Below are 15,161 nucleotides of genomic sequence, written 5' to 3'. Positions count from 1 at the left end.
AGACTAATGTAACTGTAAGCTCATCAATATTAGCAGTTGCAGACTGAGAGAGAGAGAGCTGAAGAGAGGGAACATGCATGTTGCTGCCGCTGCGGGTCACATATTAGATGGATGCATGCAAGCAAAGCTAGAATTTGCTTTCCTTCCTATATCTAATGTGAGTGTATCTAGGTGCAGGTGGTAGGTACGTAGCTCTCGCATGCAACCGGATTGATTGCAGGGCCCTTGCACCGATAGCACGTGGCAAAGGCGACAACGTGGCAGGACCTGACTGTATTCGACACATGAGGTGCCAAATACGATAATGTATACCGTATTCGATACCTCATGTGCCAAATACAATGGATTTTCAGCACCTCATGTGCCAAAAACACTCCGGACCCATCATTTTTCGGTGCACGGTGTACCGAAAACCTGTATTCGATGAATAAGGTGCCGAATATACCTACTATATTTGCAAACACGACATCATGTTACCTATTTTTATAAATACAATCTGATATATTATCTATTTTTAGATTTTTGCCCTTTAGCAGTGCACCGATGACAGCGGTGGTGGCGACCGGCAATGGCGGTTGCATCCTACACATGCAACACAATACAAATCAAACAAGATTGGTTGGTTAACTAATTAATCTAAACATGTCTAAAAAATAACATCAGGTGGGTAAGTAAAAGTAGGGGTGTTCACAGCCCCAGGACGGGGTCGTAGAAGACATGATCGTTAAAACCAAGAATAAAGCAGCTGTCAAGGACACCATCCTCGTAGTACTGTTCTTGACGAGTGTCATGAGGAAGAGAATATTACTACTATTTTCTTTTTGCAAGGAGGAAAGGCATTACTTGTGTCTGTATCACATTTCTGTTTTTGTGTGCAAGTGTTTGTATAGAAGCACAACAAACATCAGGTACAAATGTATCGTCGAGCATTTATATCCTTTTCAGCTTTCTACACTAATGTTTCGATGTCTCAGAAGTAAGGTTTGATATCCTTCTTAGATTCAAATAAATATGTGAGTATCCAAATCACATGTCCAGCTGTGTTTTCTATTTATTTCATTTTACTTCTGTGTGGTATTTATTGTTTTTTATAATAAATTCAGTGATATCTTTTCAGCATCATCTTTCTTGCACATCTTATCAAATAGAATGTCTTTTGCCCAAATGAGCGAGTGTAGAGGAGGGTGTTCTCACCTGTGACCTCTTTCATGATCTGCTAGAACATATCGAGCAAATGTGCAGTCAACTAGCACATGCATAATTGTCTCTTCATCTGCACCACACCATTCACAATTCGGATTTGGTCAATATGAAGATGATGTCGTGTGTGGTGTGTGGTTATGAACCAATTTACCACCTTCCACCAAAAAACTCGCACCTTCGGAGGGACTCTTAACTTCCAGAGTTTCATTCAGGTGTGGTCGGGTGAAGAGGTTGAGGTTGGATTTTGTTGTTCTGAAAGTCTCTTCTCGTTTGACAATAGATGATATGTTGATGGTACTGAATATACTCCATGCCTCTCTGGCGTCCATGCCCAGAAGTCTTCTTGAGCATTCCCTAATGGAATCCGCAGGATTGCATTCGCATCCGGTGTTAAGAAAGAATCCCCAATTGCTGTTCATTCCAATGCAGACCATCTTCAAAAATCAGCTCTGAAACTTGATGAAACACTGCCCCTTCAGCTTCAGTAATTTGTTGCATGTTGAAATGATCCGGGTCCATTGTTCATTCCAAATATCCGTGGAGCTGCCATCACCAATACGTTCAATCAGGCCTTTTTTCAATACATCACGTCCGACTAGGATGGCTCACCATGTTTGACTAGCATGTTTCTTCCTTGTTGCCGACAATATATCTTCTTTTTTTTTTGTTGCCGACAATATATCTTGGTTTGGATAGTATCTTCCCTTGAGAACATGGGCACATATAGAGTTGGGATTAGATAGAAGTCTCCAACTTTGCTTACCTAACATTGCAATGCTGAGCATCTGCACCTCCAAATTTCTGTCCTTGTCAGCTTTTCTACACTAATGTTTCGGGGAAAAATACAAAAACCCTCCAAAAGTTACTTGATTTTGACTTTCCCCTCATAAGTTTGGTTGCAAGAAAACCTATAAATATTCGACTTTGTTGCAAAAACACCTCCAAAAATTCAAAAATATTTTTAAAAATCACAAAAAATTCTAAAAAAACTAGAGACGATTCTAAGACCTTCTGTGATTTTTTTTTTCAAAAATAATATCCTCTGCATCATATTTTGTGGAGACGAAGTTTGAAAAAAAAAACGGGCAACTCATTTATTAATTTGAGTTAAATGCATAGTTAATTATTTACTAATCCAAAAATCATGAAACCAACTTTTTTAGTCTTTTTACATGATCCTATATCTTATAAAAATACATGAAATTTTGAAATAGTTATTGTAACGTGCAGGATTGAGTAAATGTATTGCAGATAGATTAATTCATAACTAATCTATAACACCCTAAAATTAGTGAAACCACTTTTATTAGTTTACTTAAATAATGAATTATGTAGGAAAAATAATGGTAGACATGACAAAGTTAAAATAACATGAGTTAATAAATGAGTTGCATGTTTTTCTTTTTTTTTCCAAACTTCATCTCCATGAAATATGATGCAAAGGATATTATTTTTGAAAAAAAAAATTCACAGAAGGTCTTAGAATTGTCTCTATTTTTTTAAAAAAAAATGGTGATTTTTTTTATTTCTTTGAATTTTTGGGGGATTTTTCAATAAAGTTAAACTTTCGGGGGTTTTTTTTGCAACAAAACATCTTCTGGAAAAAAGTCAAAATCCAAGTGATTTTTAGAGAGATTTTTGCATTTTTTTTCCATTGTTTCGATATCTTTAGGCTAAAGTTTCATATCCTTCTTAGATTCAGATATGTATAGGAGCATCGATTTCACATGTCCATCATATGTGCTCTCTATTTGTTTTTTCCTTCAGTGCAATATTTATTGCTTTTGTTTATTTATTTTTAGTTAATAGATACAATGATATCTCTTCAGCATCCGATTTATTGATTTTATTTTTATTCAAGGTCTATCAAATATTACCTCAACGTAACCATGTAGCATTCTATACTAAACATGCACATTCAGAAAAAAGCCCAACATAAGATAATAAGAACAAATGTAAAGCACAACAACTAGGAAAGACGATTGCACAACGAATACAAAAGGAGGTGGGAGTAATTTTTCTTGTAAATAGTGCCACATGATATTTCATATTCAGCGTAATTGTTTAAACTAATATTTTTTAAAAAGTAATCTTTAGAGCAATATTTATTAAAATCACCATTCAGAAAACTCTCCCCTTCAAAGTTGGAAAAGACATTTGAAAAGAAAAAAAAAGAAAAGAAATTGAGTGGTTTTCCTATTTCCACATCGTCTCCAAACGAAGCTTCGGAACACTGCTCCCTTCACCTCTCAACCGTTTCTCCCCCGAATTCCAACCTGCCATCCCAAAACCCTAAACCCCACAATCCGCGACCGCGATGCTCCGCCATCGCCGCCGAGCGCCGCTCCTCCTCGCCGCCGCCGCGGCGGGCACCGCCCTGGCAGCCGCCTCGGTCGCCTCCCCCTCCGGCGACGGCCGCAGCGTTGCCTCCGCGCTCCACCACGGCGTCGCCCGCTCCTCCCGCGCCGTCTATACGGTTCGCCCTCACCGCTAGATGTTGCTCCTCGTGCGATCAAATGGTTGCTCATGCTCAACTTTTGGCAATCGATTGTTGCAGATTGGATTTGTGGTGGCGGATTACAAGTACTCGCTAAGGGGACTAGCTCCTGGGTCAGCGGAGTACCGGGTTAAGCTCTCCGAGGTACGGCATCAGGTTCTGCCCAGAATGGGATGGTGTCCCGTGTGTGTGTGTAAGCTGGTCGAAGGCAGTAATTTTGCCTCAACTTGTTTTGATTGCTGTATGATTGATCTGTTTTTTTTTAAGCTGGCAGCTAGGTAGGGCTAGAGACATTAACTTTTCGGGTCTGGCTTTTGAAGTTGTCTAGTATTAGTGTATAATTATTGACAACAGAATTAATTTCGATATGACGTGAAATTCACGTTGAGATAACCAGGTCACCATGTGACCATGTACTCTTTCTGTGCTGTCTAATGTGGCCTGTGATGGAACATGAGGGGACCGGGATATCTCGATACATAATTGCTTTTGATGTGCTTTACGGTGAAAATCGACTGTTTCTGGCCCACATAGTTGTTTGAATCACAAATTCAACATCATTGATTTGTAGCAGACAACACAATACAAAACTACAGCTTCTTTTGAAACTCTAACGCTTACTGTCCTTTGATGTGATAAGCTTCCTTGGCACAATTTAAGTTAGTTCTATCCCCTGCAATGACTATTAACAGTCAGTATTTCACTTTAGAAGGCAACAATACGTATATCTACAGCTTTCCCCTCACCACACTCTTCCCCAGAAACCATGATATGCAATGTGGATGTTCTGATGCCCACTTGAATAAATTATGCATTCTGGAGTTTCACCACTCATTTTAGTTAGCACGACATAGTGTGCTCTCTCTTACAACAGTCATGCCCTTTGATCTAACATCTAAGTTTTTTTCATGAAATCAGGAGTAGCCAGAGTTCACAATGATTATACTGATCAGATGAATCCCTAAATGCTAAAATTTTCTTCTCTTGTGTGTAGGTTCATCTGCGTTCAGCAAAAAAGCTACTTACACTATGTGAAGTGAATGGAGGGTTTTATGTAAAAGCTGGTCAATATGCTTCATCACTAAGACAAGTACCAAAGGAGTACTCATCAGCTCTCTCCTGCCTGCAAGATCAGGTTCACTATTAGCTGCTACCCTAATCATAGTGTATAGACATATGACTTTGCTTTCTTATTTACTATATTTTTTTTTCAATAACTCAGGCAACACCATCCATGTTTCAAGATATTAAAGTAGTCATAGAGCAGAATTTTGGCAAGGGATTACATGACATGTAAGTACTGAATTTCGTGATTACTTTTTTTTAGATTGGTCGTTTTTTTTATCAGTAACACATGAGTCTGTACCTTTTTTGTTTAAGAAATTCAGAGGCTTTGATATCACATTTGTCATGTTGTTGAATCCTATACTTGAACCAATATAGCTAGGTGCACTTACTTTTGCATTCAGCATAGTTGAAAATGTGCACCCTGTGCGTGCTCTTTCCTGTCTGCAGAGGGCACTGACAAAAAGAGAATTAAGAGTTTGCAACCATTAATTGTATGACATCACCGATGATGGTTACTCTGGCATGAGTCCCTGTGGTCAGAACGAAATTTTCATAGGTTGGCTGTTGCGTGTAATTGTACTGTGGGTTCTGTAATCCACTTTGTAGCTTTCATTCAAATTGCGTTTAGTGTTCTTGCCAGCATGTTCGTTGTGTACCATCGTAATTCACTGTTAACGTGCTTAATAGAGGACAGGTTTGGCATTTTATTCTACATTAGTTTGGTATTATATGATTATATCCATGCCATTAACATCATCTGAAGACTTGAAATTCAAACCATTGCACTTCAGCTCATTCTAGTGTCTGGTTTTCTGTTAGTTAGGTGCTTAATAATTCATAGTCTATAGTTGCTTATAAAGTGAAAAAAATAAATATTAAGTGTTAAGATATGAGTATCAGATTCCTGGAATTTGACGAACATCCGATTGCTGCTGCATCAATTGCTCAGGTTCATCAAGGTCGGTTGCATAATAATCAAGAGGTAGCTGTCAAGGTAAGATTCTTGTTAAACTGCCTCAGTTCTCTGTTCCATTTTTTCAAAGATATATTATTGTACCAAGAAAGATATCATTGTATTGGATGCTAACTGGCTTAAAAGAGCTAACTAGAGAAATTTCACTAAAGTGTTACATGGCATATCCACGAATCCAGCGTTCTTGCTTATTCTATGACCTACCAAATTTATCTGTGCCGATACAATGTTTTAGAAGGATGGGCATTTATGAACTAGCTTTTCACTTTTAGAATACCCTTAAAGTGCTGGCTTCATTCTTTAGTTATCTACCAATTTTATGGTGCATATTATACAAGTTTGGAGTCACAACATTTCATAGGGTGTTAAACGTTACCTTCAGGCATACTTTAAATGGAGTAAACTGTGGAATTGAAGCAGCTAAGCACCAGAACATGAATATTTCATCAGAGTTTCTTTGAGTAAAAACAATAGCAAATTCATTTTAAGTATAAATATAGCTAACTTGGCTTATAAGCCCTTGTATTTATGTTCACCTAACATTGAATAAAGTGTAGAACTGTTAGTAACAAGGTATAAACATGAATCTGTTGCATATATTGTTCTTTTCATTTTGTTGGTTTTTGCGGTGCAGTAGCACAACAGTGTAACTTAGTTTGTTCGGAGTATACAAAACGCCTGCAGCAGATATTCCTCTTTAAGCTAACTGCTATATACACATGTAAATGTCAACCCCCCACTCCTATGGACACAATCATGATGCTGTAAGTTTGCTTGAATTAATTTAATATCTTATTAACATAGTAGAGTTCATACAAACCTTTGTGACGTCTAGGTTCAGTATCCTGGATTGGAGCAGCGAATGAAGATAGACATCATGACTATGTCTTTCTTGTCAAAATCGATCTCTTGGGTATGTTAAATACAGCAAATTTGGGTTCATCTTTTATTGCGCAATGATAATATTTTACAAGTTGGTGCATCTAATACCTCTTGTATGCTAAAATTATTTGATGCAGTTCATTCACTTTTACCTGCACAATATCATTTAAGAAGAGCAGTAAATGATCACATTTCACTAAGACTACTAGTTCAAGTGTCAGTTTCTGTGCATTTAAGATTTAACTAAAGGAAAACCCTAGTCTAAGTACTACTGCCCTGTGGCAACATTAATGAAAGAGATTGATGCAATCCTAAACAAGACTTTTATTTTGGTTAAGGAATTGATGCTAGCATTATTGAATGTTGTGGATGAATGTGTTAGCCTTTTAGATGGCAGTTGCCATTATTGGATAACTTTGGATAGGCTGGATTCAATGACCACCATTGGTCCCATCATCTTGTCTTCCAATGGGGTCAACATTTCATTTTGTATTTTCTAAATACATGTTTTTGCGGTTCTTATGGTTAATTGAATTCTGTTGATAGTTTGGCATGCTCCACAATGTTGTTGACAAATGCTTTATCCTTTTAAGCTGGGATTTAGTGGCCATTGGTCCCATCCTTTTGTCGTTTATTGTGGTGATCTTTTATCTTCCTTTAGAAACATGTTTCCATGGTCCATATGGTGAATTGAATTTTATTGATTTAATGTCTGACATGTACCACAGTGCATTGTAAGCAAGCCATTAATGTGTACTGTGTAGCTTAGTGCTAGTACTTTATTCAATGTATTGACTTTATATCTCATGAATGGAAGTCGCCATAAGTGGATTGCTTTGAGCAGACAGAACTTAGTGAGTACCATCGGTACCCACTGTACCATCATGTCCTCCGCTGGGGTCAATTTTATTGTTGTAATTTCTAGAACACGCTTCATGATTCTTATGTTAGATGAAATTATATTGATTGAAACCTTTACGTGGATCGCCTTTTGTTCTAATATAATTTCATAGTGTCTTTTTGTTTGTACAATCAAAATAATTTTTTTTTTCTGTCTGCAGATCTTTCCTGATTATAGATTTGACAGAATACTAGTTGAATTTGAGAGATCCATGTCAGTGGAACTTGGTAAGTGCATCCAAGTTCCTTTATTGTAAACTGCAGATAACTCTTATTTAAGTAAATGATTTCTGAGAGGTTTCATATTTAATATATTTTAGTGCTAATTTCTATTGTCTATTTTTCGTATAATCCTTTCAGAAAATAAAAGAACAATAGTCTTGTGCGGAGATAAATAGGTCAATACCTGTAAAAAAGATAGCTTAAATATTAGGTTCTTTTAGTTTCCTTAAATTATTGCGTGACGAGTTTAAAAGTCAAACTATGTCCCTATTTTTCGTGAACTTATTTATGCTTTTCACATAGATTGAACTTCTTTTGTTGAGTGTCATTCATTTAGATCATTTTGTTGAGATTCTTATCAACTCTATCTGATGCTCTAAGATTCACTTAATATGTGATTTCATATTATTGAAATAACTGTGCCTTGTTCATTTACAGATTTTACCCTAGAGGCTAAGAATTCTGAGAGAACAGCCAGCTGCTTCAGGAAAAATAGTCTTGTTAAAGTGCCTTATGTGTTCTGGGTATGAGGCTTATGAAACTTGTGGACTCGACAAGGGGCGTGTTTGTGAGGCCAGAGGACATTTTTCTTCCCGTTCTTTTTGGGGTATTTTTGGGGGTGGGTTTAGGGGGAATTTGAAACAATTGAAAATTAAAATCATGAACAGATTGTGCTCAAATCGACTATTTTACAGTCAAATTGTTAATTCATCAATTTTTATGCACTATATTGTGTAAATACTAAATACCTACCCATTACAACCCCCACACCCCACCCTACCACACGCACACACAGACACACACAATCATCAAGAACATTAACCGGCTCTTAGTGATGTTTCAGGGGCATCATTTGTGATTTTACATGTTTAAATCCTATGATGTGAAGTATGGAGCTTTGTGTATGGCAGTCTGTGACAATAGTTAAACCTGATGCAGGAACTGACAACCAGGGAGGTTTTGACTATGGAGTTTTGTTATGGACACAAGGTAAATGATTAATCCTTAGGCTAACTTATTTATACAAAGATTATACGTGGGCATTATTTATATATCAGTGGTTTTGTTTTGGAATTTCTGGGATTTCATCCTGCAATCCCTTAGTTGTCGAGCCTTAAGGATGCTTTGATAACCAACTAAACTCTTTGCCAAAGAAGTGAAAACTGCAGATACCCCTTTACTTACACTAAAGACAATGAAAGGAAATGAAAGGAAAGTTCAGCCTGTAGAGAAGGAAGGAAGAAGTGATCTGAAATTACTTACTGATAAGAAGAAGTACCATTGACCCCTTTTGTTCATTCTGTTTTTGACAGGTTAATGACTTGGACTTCCTAAGGAGAGCAGATATTAGTCCTACAAAGGTTCTTAGCTTCATTCTGACATGAATATATTTTTCTATCATAAATAATTTCATCGAAGGCTTTCTTGTGCGTATACACTACAAAGGTGGCAAAAATGCTAGAGCAAATTTAAAAACTTGCTAGACTCAGGCTCTGAAAGTAACTCTGCCTCCATTGAGTTCGTTAAGATCATGCACCAGCTGGTTCACCAAAAATCTTTAACCGTTGAGGGAAGACGGGCAATATACTTCAACACCCACCCTCACTAGGCTCCCTCATGCCTGTAGCATACGCTAGAAGTGGTCTGCAATTGTTTCTTTCATGAAAATCGCATTACCCAAGTCTTAAACTCGGGATCTTTTCTCTAATACCATGTCGAGTTTCATGCACCAACTAACTCACCCAAAAACTTATGTTGAGGAAAGGTGTTGTGGTGTGCAATTATAAGCAATGAAATATACTCCCTTTGTTCAAGAATGTAAGGCGTATTTTGTTTCGAAAAAGTAAGTGTCATAAGTTTCGACCGACAATTAGTCAAATTATATGCATGTTCAGTATACAAAATTTGTTTCAATAGATTTGTATTTCAAAGTACTGTTTAATATGATGTTGATTTTATAGCAATTGACGACATATTATAAGAGAGATTAACGGTCGAAGTTTACTTTTGATGACTTTTTTAAAACAAAATACGCCTTACATTCTTGAATGGAGGGAGTACCTTATTACATTCCAAACCCAATTCGTTTACTTAAATATTACGCTCAACTTAAATATTACACTCCTATCCATGGATAGTTCTTTGGGAGTACCTTATCAGGTTTCTTTGTCTTGTGTGTGTTGTATTTACCTTCCAGGTAGCTAAGGCTTTGATTGAACTGTTTGGTGAAATGATATTTGTACACGGTTTTGTTCACGGTGATCCACATCCTGGAAATATATTAGTTTCTCCTCAAGGCCATGGAAAATTTTCACTAGGTACTTCTTTTGCTCTTGAACATGGTATTGTTCTACTAGAATCACTAGTATATTGCAACGAGTGAGTTCAACAATGTACATCTTGTGAACAATGAGTAAAGAAATACTACATGCATCGAAGAAATTAAATACCCCTTATTACATTTTTGCTCTTCAGGAATTAACATATGAAACTCCCTTCAAAGTTTGGTTTTCACTGTTAAGGGTAAAATAGTCATTGAAGTTGTAGTCTAGGGTTTGGGGTGTGTCTCATGTCTTGTACTACATATATGCCCTATTGTGGCTGTTCAATACAATGCATGCATTCATGCACTCCTCCGCTCCATCTAACATGGTATCAAGAGCTTCGGTTTCCTCGATTCGAAATTCGCTTCCGCTCTGCTATCCTAGGGAGGAGCAATCAACTCCCGGAGGTGGCAACCTGAGCCTCAAACCCAAACCCAGTTCGTCGTCCTAGTTGGTCAAGCGTAGTAGCAACAAGTATGTGTCTTCCAGATCTGGAGTTGCCGTTCTCCTCGCTAGATCCGTGTGGCGGGGTGGGAGGGGGGAGGAATCGTCTCTGCCAAGGGGAACGTCAACAATGCCGCCACCGGGAGCTCCCTCAGTCGGGTCGCCATAGGATCTGCTCGGGACACCGCTGTCCGGAGCTCCTATTTGGCACCGTAGTGTTGCTGCTCCTCCAGAACGCCGCCACACCTGCAAAGACTCGCCTCCGCACAGAGCCACAGAGCCCCACCGCCACTTGGATCTAGCCTCACCTGTAGTGGTGAGTGTGGGGCTGCCATCCGGCCACCGTGGCCGATGAGGGCCTCGTTACCCACACGTGCCACCATGGGGCAGCCCTTTGCTCAAATTCAACGGGCTGCACCTCGATCTCCAACTCGTGCGTCGCCTCTCTTGCTGGTCTGGAGTAGGGAGTAGGAGCTCCACCACCGCTTCTCCGCTATGCATCACTGGTTGGCACCCCTGCCCGTGGAAGGTGCTCCTCCCTTCAAGTTGTGCCGCCACTCCCTTGCTGCTTGTAAGGGCAAACCTTGTGGCTGGCTAGCTGGCTTGGGTCACACGTGGGCTCATTTGCTTCTGCTTGGACTGCTTTATCTATGGGCCAAGATGTTGCTTGCTGGCGGGCATCACGTGCTTCTGCTTCTGCTTGTGCTATTGGTGCATCTTTGTGTGGTGCAGGGCCTATTCTTTCAATTCGGTTTGAGGCCATACTTAATATTCAGCCTGCTGTTTGGAAGATGTGTCGCTGATATTGCTGCTGCTTGCTATTATCAGTATGTCTCATCTTAGGGTCGTGTCTTCCACTGTGTCCATCCAAGTTCGCCGCTAATCACCCTCCTTGACTTCGTCCATGCCATGCGAGTCCACAAATTATTTGCCGAACAGCTGATTGCTACTTTTACTTTGTGGTTTGCCGTCCTTTTGGCTGCGATTTTACCTTCTGGGTCTTCTTGTAGCCTTTGTCTGCTACTCATAGCTTCTATTGTGCGGCCTAGGCCCGTCTGAATATGTGCGACATCATCCGGATTTGTGCGGCAATGCCCTTCGTCGCCTTTGTCGTGACCCTTGATTGAAGGCATGTTCATCGTCACGACTCTACCTAAGTGCTTCTTTTCGCACCTCCTTGGCATGACAAGGTTTTCAAGCTTGCGTGCTACTTCGAATTTCAAGCTTGCCTTGCATTTGAGGGTTAAGGGTAAAATAGTTATTGTACTTGTAGTCTAGGGTTTGGGGTGTTTCTCATGTCTTGTACTACATATATGCCCTATTGAGGATGTTCAATAAATTGCATACATTGATACACTCCTCTCCATCTAACAGTCACGGGACCTCTCCTCTTTGCCTAGTACATTTCGTTGAGCTAGGGATACTTATCCTCTGCGGCCATGTGGAAATGTTTACATAAGAAATTGTTCTCCTGACATGTACTCACTAAGTTGCCCTTAGGATCTGCGGGAAAATTTCACCCCCAGGCCTGAGTTAGGTTCCTTGGCCACGTACCATCTCCTTCCAGTAAAGACCAAATTAACCAACTGGTTGATTCATTAATAGGAAACATCAAGATATATGTTTTCTTGGACGGATTGTAGTTGAAGGGTAAACCTTTATGGCTTACATTTGAATGTTACTAAAATATTAGAGTGAGTTGGCTTTTAACTGGTTTATGCGAGCCAAAAGAAAAAACTGGCCTGCTCCTAGTTTCGTACTGTAGCGCCGCGCGCACTGTAGCAGTAGGTTAGGGATCAGATTAGATTAGTTAGAGATAAGATTTGTTAGTTTAGATTGTTAGGGCCGGCTCCTATATAAAGGAGGGTGCAACACCTATTGTAATCAAGCAAGATAAATTAATCTAGTTCCTAGTCCCCTTCTCCTATGTCTTCCTTATGGTTTTAAGTCCCAATTTATAGTCTAATCCCTCTTCTAGCAGCCGACGCCGCCCGGCTATTCTCCCGGCATATGTTTACCCTATCACTAACAATCTTATTGGTTCGCATGTAACTGGTTGAGTTACTGGTTTCACAAATCTCTACTGTAATTTATTGCCATAATAACATTATTAATAAAAGCCGGAAGACTAGACATAAATGCATCTGGTTATTCGTTGATTAGAATCATATGTCCTATCGTATGGATGGCCAAGCCACACATTAAAATAAACTACTTTGCGCTGACGGACTACATATTTCAATCCTATAGATAGAGATGAACGACTCTTCTAGTCTCCCTAGCAACCTCATATGACAACCTGCGCATTGAGCTCTTGCTGTTCTTGGAGCAGGGCATCTATTTAGTTATTGATCAAAACCTTTCAATCCCTTATAAGAAGGGGGTCGATGGGAAGCTAATGGTCCAAGAAAGCAGTGAGCATTTGCTCTTGTTGGAGCTTCTCGTTCTCCACTAGATGCTCTTTATCATAGGGCTGAGCACTCAACATTGTATGGAATGTGAGTTGACCACTTCTATTTTATAGAATTTTTACATCTGAAATGGTGTCTGTTTTTGGCAGTTCTGTTGGATCATGGTATTTATAGAGAATTGGACCAAAAGTTCAGATTGGACTATTGTCAGCTGTGGAAAGCATTGATACTGTTGGATGCGAAAAAAATTCTGGAGTTAGGTGAACAGTTTGGTGTTGGCAAATATGCAAAGTACTTTCCTGTAATATTCACAGGGAGAACTATCGAAAGGTAAGCTTTAATTCTCTCAAATACCATGATGTGGTCATTATCATTGGGCTATAAATATTAGAAAATTGTATCATCAGCATTGATGGGGCATCTTTTTCGAGACCAGAAAAAAATTGATGGGGGCATCGAGGGACATACTTATAAGCGTATACATTTCCCAAGTGAACCCAATGCACACATATCCAAATGCGTAGGAATTAATTTTAAGCAGGTGTTGTGATATAACAGTGTTGATGCTGAGTATAGAGTTGAATCCAATAGGAAAATGAACTAAAAATAAGACTGCATGAAGGAAAATTTTGAATTCCATATCGTTTATACCTCAATAATGTATACGCTGTATGTGATAATGTGAAGGAAGCCTGTGTTGTCTGTTTTCAAGGATTGAACTGGAAATAACGTAGAACTCCTATGGTACTATTTTTAGCCACAAAATTTGCATAATTATGGATGGGGCTACCATTTGATGATTTTGACGTGTGAAACCATGGCACATGTGGCAACCAAGCATAGCTAATATGGAGTATAACTACGACAACTCATGGTGGGACCAACCTACGAGTATAAAGTAGAGTCTGACCTTCCCAGCTGGAGTTAATTCTGGATTTTACATGACATTTGAATCACATCATATGATCATATTGTGTAGAATTCAATAAGTACTTCATGTGATAGGAGTTGGTGTCATAAGCTGTTTCCTGATTAAACTAATTATGTATAACTCATTCTGCCATAATTATCATCAGTAGATCAGCTCTTGGCACACAAATGTCTGGTGAAGAGCAAAGGCGTTTAAAGGAGGACTTGAGCTCTCTGGGAATGGATGATATATCTTCATTTATGGAATCCTTGCCACCGGACTTTTATGTCATACTTCGAACAGAGTATGGAAATTTTTGTGAGAGCATATCAACATGTTGATGTCGTTACCTTCATTCTTGCAGCTTATAAAATGTTTGATCTCAATTTCAGTGGACTATTGAGGTCCATTTTGGGGAATCTTGGGGCGCCACGCCATGTTCGACTTCTCACTTATGCAAAATGTGCTATACACGGCCTTGAGAAACAGCCCAAAATGGAGTCTGGTATGTCTAAGTCAAGTCAATAGTAGTTTCACTCCGATTATCACCGTTCTAGCTTACAGCCTAATGCTACATGATATTCTGAAATCTCTAACATCATGGAGCTGTTCTACTGCATTTAGGTACAATCAACCATATGTTCTTGCAAGCCAAAACAAATATTAGCTATCTCCACCTGAGGCTACTTCTCGGTAATCAACAGTACCTGCCTTGTCTTGATGTTTCTAGCTCGTATAATACATATCAATATGCTAACCAACCTGGAAATCCCTTCCAGAAGTAGCGGGACTCTTAGCGAAAGTAAATGATGTCAGGCATCAGGTTATGAATAAACTCAGACGGATGCTCCAGGAGATTGGTGGAAATTTTGTTTTCCTTAAGTAACACCCTGAAGTTGGGCACGCATGATGAAGGTTTCAAGAAAGGTTCAGCGTTGTGCTATATAATCAATTTGGACCGTGAATCGAACTACGTAATACAAATCATACATGTCTGTTATAACTATTTACCTGTGTGCCAATACGGTCGCAGGTACTGGCTGGACATTTCACTCCATAAAAGTGAAAGGCAGCAAGGAATCAAATGTTCTTTGTGTGATTCACAAACACTTGCCGCACAGCACTCGGATGTTTGCTTCCGACAAAAGCAAACATCCTTTTTTGTCGCAGCACAGCATTCCTTCTGAGATGCCTGAAGCTTTAGCAGTGCTTCCATTTGGCCATTGCGATGCGGGACTGTAGTAAAAGCATGGTGACCAGTGCTGCCGAGCACCTATTTAAAATTAAACAACTTGCAAAGTTCTTAATGCAACGAGGCATGAGAACC

The 15,161-nt window shown here is 39.2% G+C and overlaps 1 protein-coding gene across 3 annotated transcripts; it reads left to right on the top strand.

Annotated features, from left to right (window-relative positions):
• The first annotated feature begins 3,423 nt into the window (after positions 1-3,423).
• Positions 3,424-14,943, top strand: LOC133900129 (uncharacterized). 3 transcript variants are annotated; one of them, XM_062341263.1, is made up of 16 exons: positions 3,424-3,679; positions 3,761-3,844; positions 4,695-4,835; positions 4,923-4,993; positions 5,669-5,762; positions 6,577-6,654; positions 7,685-7,751; positions 8,184-8,269; positions 8,685-8,735; positions 9,059-9,106; positions 9,943-10,063; positions 13,074-13,254; positions 14,001-14,138; positions 14,227-14,339; positions 14,459-14,527; positions 14,617-14,943. In XM_062341263.1, exons 1-16 carry the CDS (start codon positions 3,521-3,523, stop codon positions 14,718-14,720), a joined length of 1,605 nt encoding a protein of 534 aa, XP_062197247.1. In that variant the 5' UTR covers positions 3,424-3,520; the 3' UTR covers positions 14,721-14,943. The 3 variants fall into 3 exon arrangements, with proteins under 3 accessions (XP_062197247.1, XP_062197246.1, XP_062197245.1); XM_062341262.1 differs by having other exon boundaries at positions 3,425-3,679; positions 14,004-14,138; positions 14,614-14,943; XM_062341261.1 differs by having other exon boundaries at positions 3,426-3,679; positions 14,614-14,943.
• Positions 14,944-15,161: the final 218 nt, after the last annotated feature.

The sequence above is a fragment of the Phragmites australis genome, chromosome 19 (assembly GCF_958298935.1).
Source record: "Phragmites australis chromosome 19, lpPhrAust1.1, whole genome shotgun sequence".
NCBI classification, from domain to species: Eukaryota; Viridiplantae; Streptophyta; class Magnoliopsida; order Poales; family Poaceae; genus Phragmites; species Phragmites australis.
Note: the sequence above shows the minus strand (reverse complement) of the source record. Positions and strands in the feature narration are given on the sequence as shown.

Bases quoted from the DNA above. Each gene is read 5' to 3' on its own strand.
- LOC133900129 (XM_062341261.1), top strand. From the start codon at position 3,521: ATGCTCCGCCATCGCCGCCGAGCGCCGCTCCTCCTCGCCGCCGCCGCG. The intron at 5,763-6,576 runs GTAAGATTCTTG...TGTGACGTCTAG, and splicing joins ATCAAGAGGTAGCTGTCAAG to GTTCAGTATCCTGGATTGGA. The intron at 7,752-8,183 runs GTAAGTGCATCC...GTTCATTTACAG, and splicing joins ATCCATGTCAGTGGAACTTG to ATTTTACCCTAGAGGCTAAG.